Source organism: Vanacampus margaritifer, chromosome 9 (genome assembly GCF_051991255.1).
Source record: "Vanacampus margaritifer isolate UIUO_Vmar chromosome 9, RoL_Vmar_1.0, whole genome shotgun sequence".
Taxonomy (NCBI): domain Eukaryota; kingdom Metazoa; phylum Chordata; class Actinopteri; order Syngnathiformes; family Syngnathidae; genus Vanacampus; species Vanacampus margaritifer.
Window position 1 is genome coordinate 8904296 of NC_135440.1, and position 20452 is coordinate 8924747.

Genomic DNA, 20452 nt, shown 5'->3' on the forward strand with positions numbered 1-20452 from the left:
GCAAACGTGCATCTGAAAATAAATAGGAAGGAATCTAACAGTTAAATTCCTTTTTACTTGGTTTATCATATGAATCGCTATGACTGCTGTGTGATTGACATATACATGGCCTAAATTGGTTTGCTGACTGGACACACAAAAAAAACAGGACGCCGGGATGGGACCTGCGTAGAAGTGCGACAAAATATGTGACACAAGGTTCAAAACCGGGACTGTCCTATTAAAACTTTTGAAGACAAGCTAGAAATGACAAAAATAAAGTTGACTTAGTCAGCTTAGCCAGCTGTTTGCGTTAGCTCAGTATTGATGCTGCAGTATTCCATTCTCCGATTTGTGTGAGTGCTGGCACTGAGCTGACTAAAGCTCTGAGAAACAAATCTTTTTAGAATCGATTATCCTCTAATAATAATTCCATCGAGTCTACCGAGCAGCCACCAGCTTGTCCTCATGCGGGTAACATTCCTGTTAAGCCAGCTCCGCTTTGCAATAATACATAAAACCATATATTTCTCCCTTTTCAGTCCAAAGTGACCACAAACCGTTGGTAGGTTCATCTTCATAAACAATTGTTGCCGGAAGATTGCATCCGCATTTACAAATGTCCATGCGGAAACACAAAAGTGGCCGAACATTGGTTCCAGATGCCACAAATGTTGTTTTTTAATTATTATTAAATTTAGAGGCAGCAATTTTTGTGTGAACCAATATTTGTGGTTGACATAAGCCCTAGAGCTGACCCCGCTTAGCTTCTGAGATGAGACAAGATCCGGTGTTCTCAGAGTAGTACAGCCATTCATCATCAACATTCAGTGCCATTGACAGCTGTAGACGTCAAAGATCAATTTTTACTGGGCTGGCAGTGAATGAGCTAAACATCATTTTTCATCTACACACTATGAAACCAACACATTGTTGCTGAAATCTTACAATGCAATGCAGTGCAATTACTCTACATGTATGCAATCAAGTTTCCCACACAGCAAGCACTTAACATCCTTTTCTTGTCTCCGTTTTGTCCAGGTGGCCAACTGTGGTGCACCACCACCAAGAACATGATGGAGGGCGAAGAGCTGGTGGCGTTTGCAGTTGACTTTGACTCCCGTCTGCAGGCAGTCAACCACATGTCTTTGAGCGAGGGCATGTACCCAGCCAGGCTGCTGGACAGCATCCAGCTCTTGCCGCAGCAGGCTGCAATGGCTTCCATCCTACCCACTGCAATTGTCAACAGTGAGTGTCTGTGCTCCTTCATTCATGTACACTGCGCCACAATGAGATGCGCTTTTGTTTAGACACAAAAATGTGCTTCCTCTTGTACGCACACACACACATAGCTTGCCCATAGTCACCTGCTTAACAAGGAGCGTCGTCTCCACAAGGCGTAGATTAACCCAGATGAGTCTTTGCATTAGAGATAAGAACCAACGACCTTCAAGTTTTGGGTTCACAGAAACACTCAGAGGATCGGACTAACGTGTTAATTGCAAAATACAGGCCTCATGCAAATAGTCTGTTTGTTTACTTAGCCAGGGCTATCTGGGTTCAGCTCAACGGGGAGGTAAGCAGATGGTCCAGTGTTCTTGTTTGCCCTTGAGGAAGGGCACAAACCCAGTGGTAGCCGTGCAGCAGCGAAGAATTTTGAGGAAAAGCTTTGGAACGCAAAATTAGAAAGCATTACTGCAGAAATGGAAAGAATAGGATGGGACTGACCCCTGTACATTTTTAAGTAAGAGACCCTAGTAGGTCACGATATTCCTGTTTGTTTCCCTCCAGAGGACATCTTCCCCTGCAAAGCCTGTGGGATCTGGTTTCGCAGTGAGAGAAATCTACAGGCTCATCTGATGTACTACTGCAGCGGGCGGCAAAGGGAAGCCGAGACGGTTGTTGAAGACAACGACACTGGAGTCCACCAGGCCTCCAGTATGTGTCCCTTCCCACAATGCAACAAGACCTTTTCAGGGGCCAGGGCCCTGGAGATGCACCTGACCACCTCACACAGTGGTGAGTTACAACAAGATGGAAAGGCAATTGATTTTGATGAACTTTTTATTTTGATCTTGAAGAGATGGCTACCTTTGTTCTAATCATGTACAAGTTAAGCTAAAAAGTGGCAGGATTTAAGAATATACTTATTCTCCTGACAACTAGCATAGTTGACAATATATCCCTCTGCAAATAAAAATCAAGTGCATGGGGATATCCTTGGCATATTGCATGAGTATTTGATGGTTTGCACAGTTAACTCTAAAGGAGAACTGGGAGGCGAGATTCTGAGGTTCTCCCTTTTATCTCCTTAACAGGTGTCAAAATGGAAGAGAGCCTCCCTCCTGGCACCAGCTTGAAATGCACAATCTGTAACTACACGGCAGATTCTCTTATTACATTCCAGCATCACATCATGTCTCACCTGTCACAGGCGGCCTTCAGATGCAATCACTGCCATATCAGCTTTCAGAGCCACAGGGAACTCTTACAGCATCAGGACTTACATGGACATGGCAACAAACTTCACAGGGAAGGCGACGCCACCGAGCATTCCCCCAGGGGGTCCGAGGAAAGCCTCCAGCAGCAGCAGCAGGGCTGCGCCGAGCTGGCCAACAGGAAGGATGCTCTGCTGGGAAGCCCCAAAGGGGCCCTCAACAAGGAGACCAGCACAGACGGAGAGGCTGACAAGGCTGAGAAGAAGCCCATGTTGTCTGCTCAGAAGGGAGATGCCCACCCAGGCAGCAAAGCCAGTTTTTCTTACACTAGGATCAAATCGGAGCCCTCCAGCCCCCGCCTGGCCTCTTCCCCGGTGCAGCATAACATGCCTACATTTCCCATGGGCCCCTTCTTGTCTCAGTTCGCTTTCTCCCAAGACATTTCAGTGGTCCCCCAGGCTTCCGAGATTCTAGCTAAAATGTCAGAGCTGGTTCACAGGAGACTACGTCACGGAGGGAACAGCTACCCCCCGGTCATCTACAGCCCTCTCATGCCCAAAGGAGCCACCTGTTTTGAATGCAATATCACCTTCAGCAACCTGGACAACTATCTGGTCCACAAAAAGCACTACTGTAACAGCCGCTGGCAACACATGGCAAAGTCACCGGACTTCTCCGCCCTTTCCGACAAGGTCCCTGAGTCAGTGAGTCCTAACAGTGGCCACACTTCGGTGAGCATGTTGACCGGCTGCCACCCGGCTGAAGGCGACAGTCACCTCATGCAGTCAGCCTGCCTGAACTCCAGCGTGTTGGACATGATCAATGCTGGGGCCAAAGGGCCTGAGAAGGATCTATCGGGGCAGGTGAAGAAGGTCTCTACACCGACGGGGGTTGAGGACAGGCTAAACGGCAAACAGATGGAGGGGAAAAGCCCCAGTACTGGTCTAGTGGAGAGCGACAACGACCCGAACAAGACGACCTGTGAAGCCTGTAATATCACCTTCAGCCGCCATGAGACCTTCATGGTACACAAGCAGTACTACTGCGCCACTCGTCATGACCCACCCATGAAGCGCATGTCCACCAACAAGGTGCCCTCCATGCAAAGGACCATGAGAACTCGAAAGCGAAGAAAGATGTACGAGCTGTGTCTCCCGGACCCGGACCACCAAAGGCCCGCCATGGGGCAGCCGGGCTTCCTCGGGGTCCATACTATGAATCCTTGTACATCCCAAGAAGCCGTGGACGGCCTCGGCGACCGTTTCCACCCTCGCTGCGACATATTTCCAGGTATGGTCCCTAAACACCTGGAGGCCTCTCTGACTGTCACGAAACCTGTTTTGACTCCCAAATGCAATACAGCGGAGCCGCAAGAGTTGGATGCCCCGATTGATCTCAGTAAAAAGTGTTCGCTACTCTCTGATAAGACGTGTAGCTCTCCAAAAAGACTGTTGGACTACCACGAATGTGCAGTGTGCAAAATAAGTTTTAATAAAGTGGAGAACTACTTGGCACACAAACAGAACTTTTGCCCAGCTACTGCCGCCGCGACCGCTCAAAAGTCACAACAGCCACATCAACAGCAGCAAAATAACGAGACGGGCAGCCTGGACACGACCATCTTCGCAGATGTGAAGAACGAAGGCAATAACAACACTGGCGAGACCTACGATAAAAGCCCCAACAAATGTGAAAAAAACGGCAACGGTAAGGTGATGGTGCAGAACGGAGGCCTGTTTCCACCTCACCTGGGGCCTGTTCCTGGTCTCAAGCCTTTTGCTGAACCCCAGCTTATGCCATCAAAAGATGAGAACAGGAACATGTATCTGCCCCATTGCCTTTATCCCGGAGCAATAAAGAAGATGAAAGGTTCCGAGCAAATATCGCCGTATTTTGGGATCAAGCCGACCGACTATGTGAGCGGAGGACCGGCGGCGCAGGGAGAGGCCAGCGAACAGGAGCAGAGTGTTAATGGGGGAGGAAGCGGAGGTGAGGCGGGAACAACGAGGGAAGGGACCCAACAGCCTTCTGCTAATGGCTGCCCCCATCCTGGCAAGGAGCCGCTCCCCCTGCTGCCCAAAAACCGAGGCATGGTCATTGTCAACGGGGGACATAAGCCGGAAGAACGTTCGGGCACGGCGCCGCAACAGGAGAACCAGCCCCAGCCAGATGGCCAAGCCGCTAATCCCTCACCAACGTGGGCCGCGGAGAACCCAGCGGACTCCAACGAGAACATGTCACCTTCCTCCAAGTCCCCAAACGAGGACGCGGCACCCCCGGCCAATAAAGGGATGAATGGCTCCGGAAGTAGCAAGTACTGTCGCCTCTGCGATATCCAGTTCAACAACCTGTCAAACTTTATTACCCATAAGAAGTTTTACTGTTCATCACATGCCGCAGAGCATGTTAAATGAGAAGACAGATTCTTCCACTCAAACCTCGTTCCTCCCTGTCCCGATCATATTTGCCCTTTTTTCTTCATTTGTTTTGGTACACTGTTTGTGTCTGGAATAGTGCATCACGCAGTGCTAAAAACTGCTTGTGGACAATCAAGAGAGGCTCCTCCAGTCCTTTTATGACTTAAACATGCAAAAACCATTGGTTGGAAAAGAAAAAGAGAAGAAAATGAATCAAGAATAATATTGATGCCACTTTCACATTAATTTATTTCACAATCAGTATTGATGAGTAGTGATTTTAATTTAAATTCAAATGAAATTTATATCAGAGTTGTTTGTAATGTTATTGTATAGTCATTCTTGTGTAGCACACATATTGTTTACATTGTAATGTAGGCTCAATGAAACAATAGACAATACAAAAATGAGATGCATTTTAGACACAAAAATAGCTACTGAGGCACTTGTGTATTCTTATTTGCTGTAGCAAATTCAGTATATGCCCCAAATGTAGATTGCAGACTGCTACTGATGAATTGTTAACCACTTGGTGGTGACCGACAGGCACAACCCTGCATTTCACATTTTGGCATATACACATGGCTTTGCATTCCTATGTGGCTGTTTGTCTGTCTTTTTTCTTGGAACCAGATGTGGATGTTTTCATAAGGATGGCAGCATTCTTGTATAGTACTCGTATTTCTGTTTAATGATACACTTTGGTCTCCCTTTTTGAAAATTTGCTCTCAATGCAATACTTTGTAAATGAGGGAACATTACTGAAAGCAGTATTATGAAATGGGGACTGTGCATATAATTATTTGTAACCCCACTGGGGGGGGAGGGGAGGGGGAAAGAATTATGTTTATTGCTAACAAACAAGATGGGTGGGAGGTCAGTGGGAATACTGATTATCATTCCAGTGACGGAGGACCCTGATAATGGGAGAACATGTTTCTTAAAATGTTGTTGCTATGCATGTATATGGATGGAATTAAATTCCAAATCTGTTGGAAATTTTTATTTTGATGTGGTGTCATAATTAAACTTAAATCCTCAGGATAAACTACCAATGTCGGCTTTTTATTTTACATGGACGTATACCATTCAGCTTTTGTTAGTAATAACTGATTCGACAGGTTAAATTGTACACAAAATAATTGCAATTCAAAATATTTATTCTTGAATTAAGTCTGTTAAATTCCATTATCCATTACAGAAGTGTATGTCTGGCTGCTATCTGACTCAATTCTAGGGAAATGACAGATGGCAGAAATGAATGCAAATGATAAGAGGAATTCAGTGTGCAGTGGTTATAAAAGGTCTGCACACCACTGTTCGAATGCTACGTTTCTCTGGCATAATCATAAGATATAGTCAAAGATTTTTAAAAAATAATAATGTTAATCGTGACCTTTACAACTCAAAAGATGTTTTAATTTTTTTTACAGGCACAAAAATCAACAACTGAGATGTGATTGCGATGAGGTTGTGTTCAGAATGAACCAAATAGAGGGAAACTCATGTTAAATGGGAGTCAGCACACACCTGCCACCTAGAGTGTCTCTGAATAACCCCAAATTAAGTTCAGCGGTTCTAGTAGGAACCGTTACGTTACATCGAAAGTTTTGTGCTAACACTGGCTAATATTTAGACCTGCTCTTTTTATAACAGAAGAAAACAGCCCCAAAGCATAATGCTGCCAACATCATGCTTGAGTGTAGGTATGGTTCTTTTGGTGATGAGCTGTGCTGCGTTTGCATCAACCGTATCTTAATTAAAAAATAAAATCAAAAGTTATAAAATTATGAACGCACAATTCAACCGTGATTTCATTGAACCCTAACCTATTTTCCCACATGCGTTTGGGAGATTTCCTTTTTCCTTTTCACTATAGGGTTTCCCATTTTTTTACTCTACCCCTCAGCTCAGGCATCGAAAGAAGATAGGTGATTGTTGTCATAAGTACAAAACAGCCAGTACTTGCCAGAAATTTCCACAACATTCATTTTTAATTTTGGAGTGATGTCCAGTTAATGCCACCATTGAAGAATATTTTCTCTTCTTGATGATGAATGTCTTCACTGTGTTTTCACTGTGTATATTTAACCTCTGCTGATTGATACCTTTGGAAAATGACTGCAAACAGAAAAAATGCCTACTAGAAAATCTGAACTTTATTTGAGTTTAATCAGCTGCACTTTAAAAAGGGTGGCTGGTGTGTGCTGACTACCATTTAACAAGCGTTTGAATGTATTTGGTTATTTCTAAAGCAAATGATTTTTAAAAAAATGTTATCAGATTAATCACATTTTAGAATTTTGATTAATCACAATTAATCACTTAAATAAAAAGGCTTTTTTATCAACATTTTTTCCCCGCCAAATTTGACGGGCACAGGTTATGTGTTAATTCTTTTGACATTTAATGTTAGGAAGATGTCTTCAACATGTTTTGATCCACTGCACGCTCTTTTTCTAATTTGTTAATTACTTGCATATTTTAAAATTGAAAAAAAATGACCCCAATACTTTGACATGAACAAATATTCTAAATGTAATACTCAAACATTTATTAAATGCTTTACATTAATGCATGTAGTTATGTTTATTGCTCAAACACAACCTGTGCTACCTTAAATGTAGCCATCCGCTGTCACGCTAAAGGATCATCTATGGTCAAAATCAATAATTAATTAATCTGCGTTAATTCATGATTAATGCAATAATTTTTTGTGATTATTTAATCAGTTAACGCTTTAACTTTGACAGCACTAGTTATTTCTAAACACAGACACATCCCCAGAGGGTGTGCACACTTGTGCAACAAAAAATATTGCCGTACAGGTTAAAGATCACATTTTAATGGTGATTTTTTATTTTATTTTTTTGTCTTTGAGATTGATGAATTTGAGATTTGTCATTTTCTAAATAACAAAACCTGGCATTTGACAAAGATGTGTAGACTTCATACCTACTGTATATACTTTACCCGATGGTTATTACATTTGAACATCTTAAGACAACTGTATGCTCCTAAAATATCCGATTGAGCAGTAAAGTGTGTGATCATTCCAATGATAAGAAGCAAATACTCGTTTTTGGTACTGGCCAATCAGGTAAAAAGGTTGGAATAACAACCTAGATAACATTTTCTGAGTCCAAGATGGCACATATTTTATCAAGCTGAATGAATACCCTCCAGTTATCCTCAATTGAAGGTTGGAACACAGCAAAAATAGTTGGAGGGAAGAACGGGAAAAAAACATCAAATTGACTACATGACGAACCTCGCTGGTCTTGTAGATAATCTTGACATTATGCTGGAGGGGAAAGTGAAAAAGATATCTTGAATGTTTTCCAGGGTAATTATACAACATTTTCGATATGGTTGTGCCTAAATACATTTTCTATTTACATGGTGGGTCACTGGCTGTGCTGTTTGGCTTGTCGCTGGCTGACGAGCTTCCTGAGGTACTGGCTGATGGCAGATGGCTTCTTGTAGATCATTCGACGGTCTCCTCCTTTTATGTGAATGTGATCGGCTGATGGGTAGGACTCCTCCAGAAACTTCTTTTGAAGCTTAGATACCATCTGGTACAGGAAAAAGATCAATTATGAGAGTGTTTACATTATTGTCCCAACATTAATCTCAGCATACAATATTCAATAGAATTTCCCAGTCAACAGACTCACTTGATTGAGGTGATTTGGGATTTGGTGGTCAAAGGAATCCCCAGTGATCACGCTTACTGAGGTCCTGCTTGAGAGGGGTTTATATCGTGTAATGTCTCTTTAAAAACAAATACATAAAAATAAAAATTAAAAAAAAGTATTTATGTTCATTTTTTTTAACTCATCTCACCTTGACAAAATAGGAAATGTCTTTCTCACAAATTTTACCTTACTTGAGCAGCACTTTCATTCAGAAAGTAATGTTCATCCACAGCACTACTCTGATGCGCAGGATTACTTAAAAGGTATTTCTAGTGAAGACAGAAAAACAACAACATTGTAAACATACAGCGACTTTAAATGGCAGAACTTGCTTGCAAATGTGCAAAATGCAATGCAATCAGATCAGAGATAATAATGTAGCAGCCGACAACTGGTCTGGTTCAGTTTAACAGTGGTTAACAGAACATGCCCTTGAGATATGAACTGCATGCTCTACTGAGTTTGGCGAGCTTATGTGCACATTATAACCTTCACCGGCTTGTCTACAAAACCTTTTCTTCGTCCTTGGAAAATTCAAGCACAATGATGTCCTTATCTCCTTGGCAACAACTGTAATACTTGAAAAGCTGAAATAGGTCCCACATCGCAACTGCCATCAAATTGTAGGTGGGAGGCTGGCAGCGGGGAACAAGGAGACGAAACCAACTGCTCAGTTTCACCCACGAGTCGACGGTATTGCATCATAACGACATTGGATGCGAATGTTGATCATGTGACAAATGTCACACTGAAGTTATTTTTCACTGAATCTAATCGAAAATTGTGCGTGGATCAGGAGTAATAAATTAAAACGGGTACGACTGTTTTACACAAGGTTAAATAATCATTGCGCAAGAATGCTTTGTTAGTGTTGTATAATTAATTGATTGTTCCATACCTGACCTATTGCAATTAAGTGTTAAAGCTGTTTAATTGTGCTTTAACTGAAAGACAGTTAAAGCACAATTACTAGAAAAATATATTTAGCACAAGGTCATGCTATCAAATTATTTCGTTTAACAGTACTTTTAAAGCGGCTTGACTGTTTGCTGTCATTTATTTTGTGTTGATTAGGGCTAGATATTACAAGTTTGACTTATTTCTGTCCCCTTTCATTTTTTTCTAAAGAATGAAATAAAAAAAATTGGATAACATTTTTTTGAATTGAACTGTATCTATCAAATATGATTAAATGGAAGAGATTGAAAAGCCTCCTTTGAGCAGATGATAATGACACTGAATGTCTGACACATAGAGGCGTTAATTTAAAAATGTTACGAATTTGAGCTTTTGTGGTGTCTTGTAGATTCTATTACATGTCAGGTGTAAATAATGTTGCAGCCGGTGAGAGTATAGCCCTGCTCTGCACAACAAACAGTAAATACTAATAGGGTCTCAAGATTGTTACTGTTCAACACCAAAAAAGCATTGCCTTTAGGATCTCATTAATGCCAAAATGTCACTGCTTTTGTTTCCCAAACGCAGCAAATCTGACTACAAACAAGTTGAAAATATAAACCTTCCCATGCATAAAACCTAATCTGCCATACCAAGCAAAGACTGTTTATTAACTGCCACTGCCTTACAAACTGTACAGCATGTCACGGGCTGACTATAAAACATAAGAATATATCAGAAGACATTGCATTTGTGGCGTCTCCAGGAACACGTTCAATTCTTGTGCATTTAAAAAATGACATCTGGTATCGTCTTGGTTCCAAATTCACATTTTCTGAGCGCGTGAAAACAAAAGGCCCTTGCATCAGTGATGCCGAGGAGAAGCAGTGATCAGTCTTGCAATAGCCCCACCCTGTGGCAGAATGGGAGTACTGGATACCTGCCTGCCCTCAATGATCTAAAATAGGGCTAAAAAGACCTCAAAAACAATTGAGGCAGAGGTGACAAAGACACGGTTGTGTATCAAATTCATTCCTACATATGCAGTATGCAGTTTCACATTCACTCCCAAAACACCTTGTAATCTAATTTTCAGCCTTTTCTTCCTGAGTTTGAATAATCAATATGGTGTCCTGTGGGGAATGCTCTTATGTGACTTGTGTTGTAGTGTGTATTGAAGAGTGTGCATTAGCCTGACCTGCCTCTGGATGATCTCCTCAGAGACATTTTCTTTGATAGTTGGTTCAATGGCTCCCAGGATAATCAGCAAGCGGCTCAGCCCGGAAGCTGCTGAAAACTGCTTGGCTTGAAGGGACGGCAGCAGCTTACCATACCTGAACAAAAAAGGAGAAAATCTTGAAATATTTGCATGAAGCGCATGAAAATCTTCAAATGTCAGGATTTGGACAACTAGTTTTACACAACACTTTTTTTTTCATCAGTACTTAAGAAATAAAGTCACTAAAATCCATAACCTTTTTTATTTTTTTTTTTTTTTTTACATGGGGAACATGGACAAAACAGTTTATGATTTAGAGATAAAAAAAATAAAAAAAATAAAATAAATAAAAATAAAAAGGTTTCAATTGGTAATTATAGTTAGAACCACATTTAGCATAATGAGGGTGACAGGAGCTCAATTCTAATGATAAATTGGATTTGTAAAGACTTGAGCCTTGGAACTGGAACAGCAAAAGTGGTATGGTGGGTGGGTAGTTGGGTAAATGGATGGATGGATGCAGTGATGAGTTCTGCTGCGGACAAAATAGTAAAAACAACTCATTGTTAGCGAGAGTCTCCTCGCTTGCTTTTGCGGAGGTGCCCTTGAGCAAGGCATCACCCCCAACTGCTAGTTCAAGTGCTGCAGCACTGTTTGAGCCCCTCTTTCACTCCGAATCTGTCATTGTATGCCTGAAGTGTGCAGTCTGGTTCCCCGTGTCGTAGGCTACATAAAATATACAGTACAGTGTCAATTGAATTCCTCCTGGAGGAATTATAATGAGTATAATAAAAGGACAATGTGTGTGTGTGCAGCCCCTTGACATTGTTGGCAAATTTGCAATTTGAGTATTCAGACCCCCCCCCAAAAAAAAAAAATTGCATCTAATGATAAATCTAGAAACTTTTTCTGGTGTGTAGTCAGACTGGGAGATTGTGCAAAGTCGCCATTGGCTGGTATGATTGTCCCCTCATCTCAAATGTAGTTTTGCATTGTACAGTATTTGGATTCACAGAGAAAACCACAAGCAGAACCCGCTTGCAATCATTTTGACTCCACGCACAAAATGATCCCAAACCAACCAGGTATCCCAGACTTCAGCCCTTACAGTATGTAGCAGAGCTCGGCGTCAAGCAGGATCGATCGAGTGCTTGAGTTGACCAAAAAGACGTATTTAAAGCTTGAAAACAGCCAACTTAAATTTAGGAGTCTGAACCTTGTGAAAACTGTCAGCTCAAAATACCGCTGGAAATCATATTCCTAGTATTGAACTTTGGTAAAAATGGCACGACCGTATTTGGTTTGTGTGTGTGTGTGTGTGTGTGTGTGTGTGTGTGCGCACACATTTGATTGAACGTCACATATGTCTAATCATTGACTAAAAATCTAATTTCAAAAACATTGTTACATATCAAATATTTACATTTTATTAAAAGGAGATTAATTGCCAAACCACAAATTAATTAAATTAATGTTTTAATTAGTCACACCAATATTAAATACTGTAGAGTGCTGCAGTCACCTTAAGCTCATTTCTTGCATGTTTGAAAATTCACTTTGTAAAGTATAAACTACCAAATAACCAAAATATATTGGACTCCTGTTTATATTTTGTGTTCAAAATAGTATTTGGGTGTGTGATTTATTTCCTTTTTTTTTTGTTATTTTGCTCCTCATAATCATGATATTAAATGTCCACATCATTTCATTAATATGGAAAATTAAATCAAGATTTTTTTTATATTCTAAATATTTTTTAATGGGCTGATAAAGCTATCTCTGCTTGTGCTGAATCTGTTTCTAGTTCAAACCAAATTAACGTAAAATCAATTTATTCCTCAGAAATGCTTCAGGACAGGATTACAATCAAATCCACATAGTCAGTGGAATGTCCAATGAGAATTCATATTTTATTTAAACCATCCATACTCATACTTCCCATAAATTACTCTTCTGTTTTTGTTTTGTCTTGTTTTTTTTGTTTTTCAGTGCAATTACTGAAACCGGTTTTATCATTATCAGCCAGTTAAAATCAATTATCAGGTTGAAGCATGCATGGGTATTGGTGATTTAATTTATTTTGTTTAATCGAAATAACAATCAACAGGATAATCAACTAGTAACAAAATTGTTAGTTGCAGCACCAAAAAAAATACAAAACTCATGAATGATGTGTTTTTTGTTTCTCAGTGCTAAAATTAATTAGACTTTGGAAACATTACATTTATGAGCTTGATCTAATTGATTAGCGCAATATTACATGAGACATGGTAGTGTCTCTTTGATGGGAAGGCCGTATTCACACGGTACATACAAGAGTTTTTCAGTTTGAGATGCAAAACTTTTTCAGTTGGGGAAAAAAAAAGCATTTGCCTGGGGAATGAAAAATCCTCTTTTTAAGGGTGATGAAAGAAGAAGAGCGCTGCAATTTTGTAACTCAGGAGACCTAATCGGTCTTAGCTCACTGATGCTCTGAATTGGCTGGTCTCAGCCGGTGGAGCCCAGTCAATAGTGCCATGCGCTCTCTGTCGCCAACGCCGTGCCAAGCAGCACAGCCTGCCCCTAAATGCTGCCAACACACCGTAGATCATCCACCAAGCACCAGGGGACAGTCGTCCCGGTCTTATTCCTCAACTGGGCCAGAATTTCCACACTTCACATCCAAGTTTTTAACAATTCGGTGCCTGATTTATGAAGGTGGAAGCAATTGTCCTCACTAAATAGCACCTTGCTGCATGTGCACAAGTATTTGCAAGGTAAATATGATTGGACATGTAAGTGTGGAGTGCAGCAGATATGTTTAATGACACGAATGAAATAGACTAAAGAAAGTTGTCCTGAAAAATCCATCAACAAATTCAAGGGCTATACAGCTTTCCAGCATTTCTGTTTAAACAGCAACCTTTAAAAAAAATAAAATAAAATAAAACTTTCAAGAGTGGCATAATGCAACAAGAATTTCAAAGCAAAAACTCAGACCTTAGCCCATGAAGTATGCATTTTTTACATGTGCTTACATGGGAACATATATGCACAAAACTAGAATCATCAAGGTTTTTGTTTAACGGTCTCATTCCTGTTTTCCGCATAGAAAATGCATTTTGTGAGCCTGAAACCAGTATTTCTTCAAAAGAGATCCATGAGTGACATATGCGATACATCTGTAAATGGTAATGGTGTCTCTGTCTCCATGGGACAAGTAATCACTTCTTTAGAGAGGTGACCCCTACTTTACCATTATGGTAAGCATAAGCATCATGGAAGATAACAGTTAAAACTCCAAATACAGTACCAGGTACTTGTACAAACCCCAATTCCAATGAAGTTGGGACATTGTGTAAAATGCAAAAACAGAATAGTGTCATGTTTTGCGTTTGTTGCTTTTGGTTTTCATTAGATTTTAGTTTTTCTTGTGTCCCTGGTATCATTGTCTGACTTGTCAAGTTTTATTGTGTCCACCTGTGCTTGTCATGCCGGTCCCTTGTTTCATACAATCAGCCTTAGTTCTTAGTGTCTCTCGATGTCTCATTACTATGTAGAGAATATTTAGGCCCTGTTCACACAGAAAGCAAAGCCGGATTCATTCCTCAAATTAATCTTGTATACACAGAAAAGTTTTAAAGCGTAGAAGAAGACTCAGCGAAGAAGACAAACTACTTATCTGAATAGCCGGCCAAGACTTTTGAAGCCGCGAGGCCGCCATATTACTCATCCAGAGAAACATCTATATATATATATATATATATATATATATATATATATATATATATATATATATATATATATATATATATATATATATATATATATATATATATATATATATATATATATATAGATAGATAGATAGATAGATAGATAGATAGATAGATAGATAGATAGAGATCTGTACGTATAGGTATCATAGTAGTCTGCTCGCGAATTGTCGCTTCAACGGCTTGCATGGCCTTGTATGGGCTACTGGCTATCCAGTGGTATATACAGATCAGTGAGACTAACATAGGAGAAGTGACAATGGAGGGTGATTCCAGTACAACAACATCACGCAAAATATTTTGCTGTAAAAGCTAAGGAGGTTGCGCAAAACGACTACAACACGGCTATCCGCCATTGTTGACAGACTGCGCAGTCACGCGAGAATTAGAGCATACGTCATCAATCTGGAAGAGTATCCCGCATATGGTGTCCACATTGGAACGTATGGGGCGTTTTGGAATCTTTCCACTCTGGAGCCCGGTTCCAAAAGTGATCGGTTTCAAGCTCAGAAACGGCGCCGCCATGTGGACAAACTGCCCAAACGGTAAGAAACTTGTGTGGATACGTTGAAACGGGCTTTCGTATGGACGGGGCCTGAAATCCCTGCTTTCTTACAATCCATGTCGATTAATTGTCGATATATCATGTCCATGTCCTTGCCACGTCGTGTTCCCCGTTTAGTTGTTTGTTACTGTGATTGTTACTGTGTGATGTTCTTGGACTTTGTTGATTTTGTGTTTAGGGGGATTTGAGTACCTTGTTTGCCTTTTTGTTTTTGTTAAATTATTTTGAGCACCATGTGCTTCCTCGCCCCGCTTGGGTCCACCACAAACGCCATAAAAAAATTGACAAATACAGTGATTTGCAAAACCTTTTCAACCTATATTCAATTGAAAGAACACACTACAAAGACGCGATACTGTTAAAATTAATAAACTGAATAAGGGGGCATTTGTGCCACTGTGTTACATCACCTTTCTTTTTAACAACTCTCAATAAACTGGGAACTGAGGACACAATTGTTGAAGCTTCTAGGTGGAATTCTTTCCAATTCTTGCTTTTGGTTGTACATCAACCAAGAATGCTTGATAATGTGCCACACATTTTGAATGGGAGACAGGTCTGGACTGTTGGCAGGACCGTCTAATACTCTAATACTACGACGCTACGTTCTTGTCACATTACAGAATGTGGCTTGGCATTGTTTTGCTGAAATAAGTAGGGACGTCACTGAAAAAGATGTTGCTTGGAAGACCTTTCAGCATTAATGGTGCCTTGATATCCACACTAACAAACGCCCATATCATTACAGATGCTGACTTTTGAACTTTGCGATAACCCGGATGGTCCTTTTCATATTTGATGATCTTTGATGATTTCTAAACATAAACTTTGCATTTACTATTTAAGCTGTAGTTTCTACAAGCATTTATCAGTAATACAGTGAGAATGGAGAGAAATGTGAATATTTAATTTGCAAGTCAATTTCTTCCAGCAACTCTAAAATTTTAAGTTTGCTTCTAGCAAAAAATTTAAATTAACAAAAACAAAACTATCAGAGGTAAACCAGCTTATTAGAATGGATTGTGTTTGAATGAAAGAAGGCTTAGTTATATTATCTGTATTCACAATAAAGGAAGACACCACAGTAAACAACATTCTACAGGTGCATAGATTTTAACATTCATCCACTGCATGTCCTTATCAGAGGCGCACACATTACACGTGTAAAATAATAATGTACTCATTTTTAAGAGCGTGCAGATGGATCAAATAGGACTGATAGAGAACTGACGTTCAGGGGCTGCCAATACCTTTTTCCAAAGGCAGCTTAACAGTTCTATTCATGGTACAGCAAACTCTCCCAATCATTTCATTAATACTAGAAGCAGGAAATGAAACAAGTTGACTTTTGTAATTTCCAGTCTTTGACTGTCGAAAAACTTTTTAAATCAGACCCCAGAAAAATGACACTTTGACATTTTCATCTTCCTTGCCACAGTTTTTCCCTGAAGTCATTCTGGCAGTACAATTTAGACCTGACTCTAAAGGGAGTTTTAAAGTGGCTGAGCATTTTCCACCTGTCACCCTTTTCTCACCCCTTGATTCCAAAAATAACAAGGAAGAAAAACTTCTATCAGCCCCCAGTTCAAATCTGCTCCAATCATTGCAGGGTCTGGCATTGAACCTTATTTCAAGGATTCTCCAGCCACCTGTCCAATTTCTTCCTGTCCCGTCCCCCCCCCCCTCCCATTTTTAATTCTGCCCTGGAGTGAGGATTAATGCGAAGCAAGGCATGCGTGTCAAAGGGAAATTTAGTGGGTAAAGACAGCCAAGATTGGTGGGATGAATTAAACAGATAACGTGAGGAGACGAAGTGGGGGAGCCATGTAGAGCCAAACGCCTTGCCGTTGTTGGTCATTTCAGATGGGCTTTTTTTCCCCCTCCCAACAGGACCGGCGAGGCAATATCTAAATTAATAAAGTGATGAAATGAGTTTGTGCCGCGGACTTTCTGCTGTTTGACTTTCCCATCTGGATTAGTGCAGGCTGAATGGACGCTCTGTTACTTTTGTTACAACTGCGCAATTCACTGTCGGAATTTGGCCCTGTGGTGATAAGCCTCCCTTCCTCCGCCTCCCCTCCCCCCTCCTCATTACCATCTCATTTTATATGCAGGGCCTCTGTTACCTGAGAGCCTGCTCGCACAAAAAACACGAACTATTACACGAGCTTCTGCCAACTATTACAATGAGTAGAGAACATTTAAACATAGTCTATTACATGGGATCAACTTACTATTATGCATGAGGGATACTAAGTGATTATTGCAAAGTCTTTTGGAAGGAAAAGGGAATCACTGTACGACTGAAGGACATTTTAATATGTGGACACAAAACCTACACTTAATGGCTGAGCTGCACCATACATTCAGTTGGCAGCAGACAGTCCATCCATCTATTCTCTGAACCGCTTATCCTCACAAGGATCGTGGGTGTGCTGGAGCCTATCCCAGCCGACTCTTGGGCAAGAGGCAGGGTACAACCTGAAATGGTAACCAGCCAATTGGAGGGCTTAGCGGCAGTTATAATTGTCAATTATATAAAGATAAAATACAAAGAACTAGAAGGGTGGTCCTTTCAGCATACATTTAAGAATGTGATGTCACGTTCAAGGCCAGTTTTTTGAGGGTTTAAGTTACTGATATTATGATGTCAAGAAAACACTTTAATATTAACACTGGTGTTCTTGAATTTATTTTCAGTTAAATAAAACATTTTATTGTATTTGAAACTAGTTATGTTTTGATTAAAAGAATCTATGAGATCTTTCATACTTAAAAAAGCAAGTGAAAATGCTTCACTGAACATTTAACAAAAGACAACAAATCATCCAACTCACCTGCTGTCTCTGGCCCCCCATCGCCTGGGCATTGCAACACCCCTCGTCCCATGTGCAAAAGCAATTATAGTCTAAAAATATAATTTTAAATCTGTGAAATGGATGATAACACATGGCTGAGAACACAGTAGGAGCGAGGATGAAAAAATATTCCATTGCTATGGAAGATGTGTAATACCTTAAATGAGCATAAGGTGTCCTTCTTGCTCCACAACCAAGTAAAGACTCTATTTTTATACATTTTAACTGGTGTAAATACAAATGCATGCGGAAACAGTCCAGCTTTATTGCAATTGTTAAATTTTGTGTGGTTCTGATTATAATTTTTTGAATTTCCTGATACATCTGGTTCTGTTGATTGATTGGGAGTCTTTTGAGGCAAAATGAAAAAAAAACACGAAAAAAAGCAACAAACTGGACAAACTGGAGCATTAGCAACGACAGCAACAGATTTGAAGAATTACAGTATACCATCCATGGCCTTAATTGTGTCTTGCTTGATGTTGTCAGCCACAAGACAACATATTATGGTGGCCTGAATACCGGTAACCCACAATAAATAACACTTGGGAATTTAAAGGAATACATGACTCAACGTTCCTTTTCCTTTTTTCTATGAGGCAGTGTGTATGAACATTAAAAGTGCAAATATCAATGGCATCCGATTCAGTAAAAAATAGAAGGTTTACGTAAATGGGTTCAAACCTTTTATCAAAATGATGACATACACTGTAGGCTGCCATATTGGACATTTTTAAGCAGTCCACGGCTGTCCATTTTGGACTGCTTTACTGGTCTATTGTGCAATAAAAATGCCGTATGGAGTCATCAAGTATTGCCATAATTTAGATGGCACTCCTAACCCTCTCAGGTTTCATATTCTTCTTTCAAGAGAAAAAAAAAGTAACTCGTGAGCGCAACCCACCCCATCCACTGTACAGTTAAGTGCAAACGGTCCATTATGGTGGCATATACTGTATACAAAAAACATGATGGATTCTCACCTAAATGTATGTCAACACATGGAGAGGTGCTAATCAAAGTCTCAAAATATTGGAACAAAGCTCACAATATTTTTTATTCTATTCACGTCGTAATGTTGGTTCTCCCAGTTGCCCCGTAGACACAAAAAATTATGTCACTTTATGTCCAAAAACGCAATCCCCCAAATTTATGAGTACATGTGTAGACATGTCATGGTCAAAGTCTGAAAATATCAGAACCGAACTCGCAATATTTTGGATGATATTAACGTTGGAAGCATTGTCACATTCAGATGCTAATGCATAATAACGCTTCTGACTATACAGGGTGACCACACAGCCTGCGTACATAAGGGATTTCTCTATTATATTTATATTATTTATCATCCCTAGAATGAAGACGGCTCTGTCTAAAGAAGAATGAATCGATTTGGTACTCTTAGTAGGCGAGAACGATGGTTTTGCGGTACAATTGTGGAAGAATTTAACCTTCAACAGATTCCACGCGCATCAAATTATGCATTAAAAATGATGGAAATCATATTGAAAATATTATTTATCAACATTACAAATGTTTTTTTATCTATTTATTTTTTAAATTAAAAAGTATTAAAAAAAAATTTTTAACCACATACCCAGACTTAATGGACTCCCTGTATATCCAAAATTGTAAAGTATAGAATTCTCAGTGTTGATAAAATGTATAATTAATTTAGAAACAAAACTCTAAATTCACTTTATACAGGGCCTTTAAGTAGCGAGCAGGTAGAGAAAGTAATTTTGCCAACTTGGAATAATGTGCTACTTATGGCCAGTTGACACTCGCCACTAGGTCCTTCTGTAATCACTTTGTCTATCCCTCCGTTTAATACCTAATAATTTAACTGCATCCATTCAGTGAAAATTCACTTGCAGGGAAAAGAACCCTGACATCTACTGTTTTGATGAACCTGAAATTACACTTTGAATGGAATTTTTTTAGGGGGGAAAAAACAACATAAATCGTTGTCATTTTGTGTGTGTAGCCTATGTGTGTGCACATACAAACGTGGTCTCCAAAAACTGAAAAGCTTCAAGGGGATGAAAATGAAAAGAGAAAACTAAACGGAGTTTAAGAGACTAAGAAAAGAAGCCCAAGTGATGCTCTTGTGAGTTTCACTCAATGCAATTATGGAACATTAAATTTGAAGAATTTTCCAATCAATCAGCATTCATTAATTTGTAAGGACCATCTCATCAGACGGCAGCGTTTGCCATTGTCTCTGCTCTCCGAGCAAATATATTCCCCAAGGGGTAAATTAGTTTTATGGTCCACACACACACACTTGGTAGAAAGGACACACGCCTGAATGCTAAATGAATTCTTCCCCAAACAAAATTTATCAATGTAATTCCTTAACTGCCATTTACAATGCACTTTGACAGCATTTGTCGAAATCCTGCAGTAGTCTTTTTTTTAATAATGGCCAGTGTTGAGAGTCTGGACAGCATAATTACTTTTACTGCAATTGTACACACTGAACACTTTGCGAGCCGAGAGATTCAACTAAGAGATTAAGCAAAAAGCTTTGCATGATTTGCAGTTATAAAAAAATATTGCTTATGAAATAGAAACCAGCGCTTTATTTTCTCTCAGAAACAAGCTATTTTGGCCAATTCATTAA

At 40.0% G+C, this 20452-nt stretch overlaps 2 protein-coding genes across 4 annotated transcripts in view; one reads left to right on the forward strand and one right to left on the reverse strand.

The window, feature by feature from the left end:
* Positions 1 to 5882, forward strand: part of zfpm2a (zinc finger protein, FOG family member 2a) — a 138908-nt gene extending 133026 nt beyond the window's left edge. The window contains exons 6-8 of the mRNA XM_077575834.1: positions 1021 to 1227; positions 1771 to 1998; positions 2298 to 5882. Of these exons, the coding sequence (XP_077431960.1) occupies positions 1021 to 1227; positions 1771 to 1998; positions 2298 to 4831 (2969 nt within the window). The 3' untranslated portion in view covers positions 4832 to 5882. The remainder of the gene's footprint in view (positions 1 to 1020; positions 1228 to 1770; positions 1999 to 2297) is intronic.
* LOC144057869 (uncharacterized) overlaps positions 1 to 20452 on the reverse strand; it is a 42216-nt gene that overhangs the window by 6393 nt on the left and 15371 nt on the right. The window contains exons 9-14 of one of the 3 annotated variants that reach the window (XM_077575848.1): positions 10628 to 10763; positions 8719 to 8801; positions 8512 to 8608; positions 8234 to 8409; positions 8106 to 8138; positions 5064 to 6955 (exon numbers count right to left, since the gene is read on the reverse strand). In XM_077575848.1, the coding sequence (XP_077431974.1) occupies positions 8242 to 8409; positions 8512 to 8608; positions 8719 to 8801; positions 10628 to 10763 (484 nt within the window). In that variant the 3' untranslated portion in view covers positions 5064 to 6955; positions 8106 to 8138; positions 8234 to 8241. Of the gene's footprint in view, positions 1 to 5063; positions 8139 to 8233; positions 8410 to 8511; positions 8609 to 8718; positions 8802 to 10627; positions 10764 to 20452 lie in introns of those variants that run through there. The other 2 variants (XM_077575847.1, XM_077575846.1) reach the window with 2 other exon arrangements.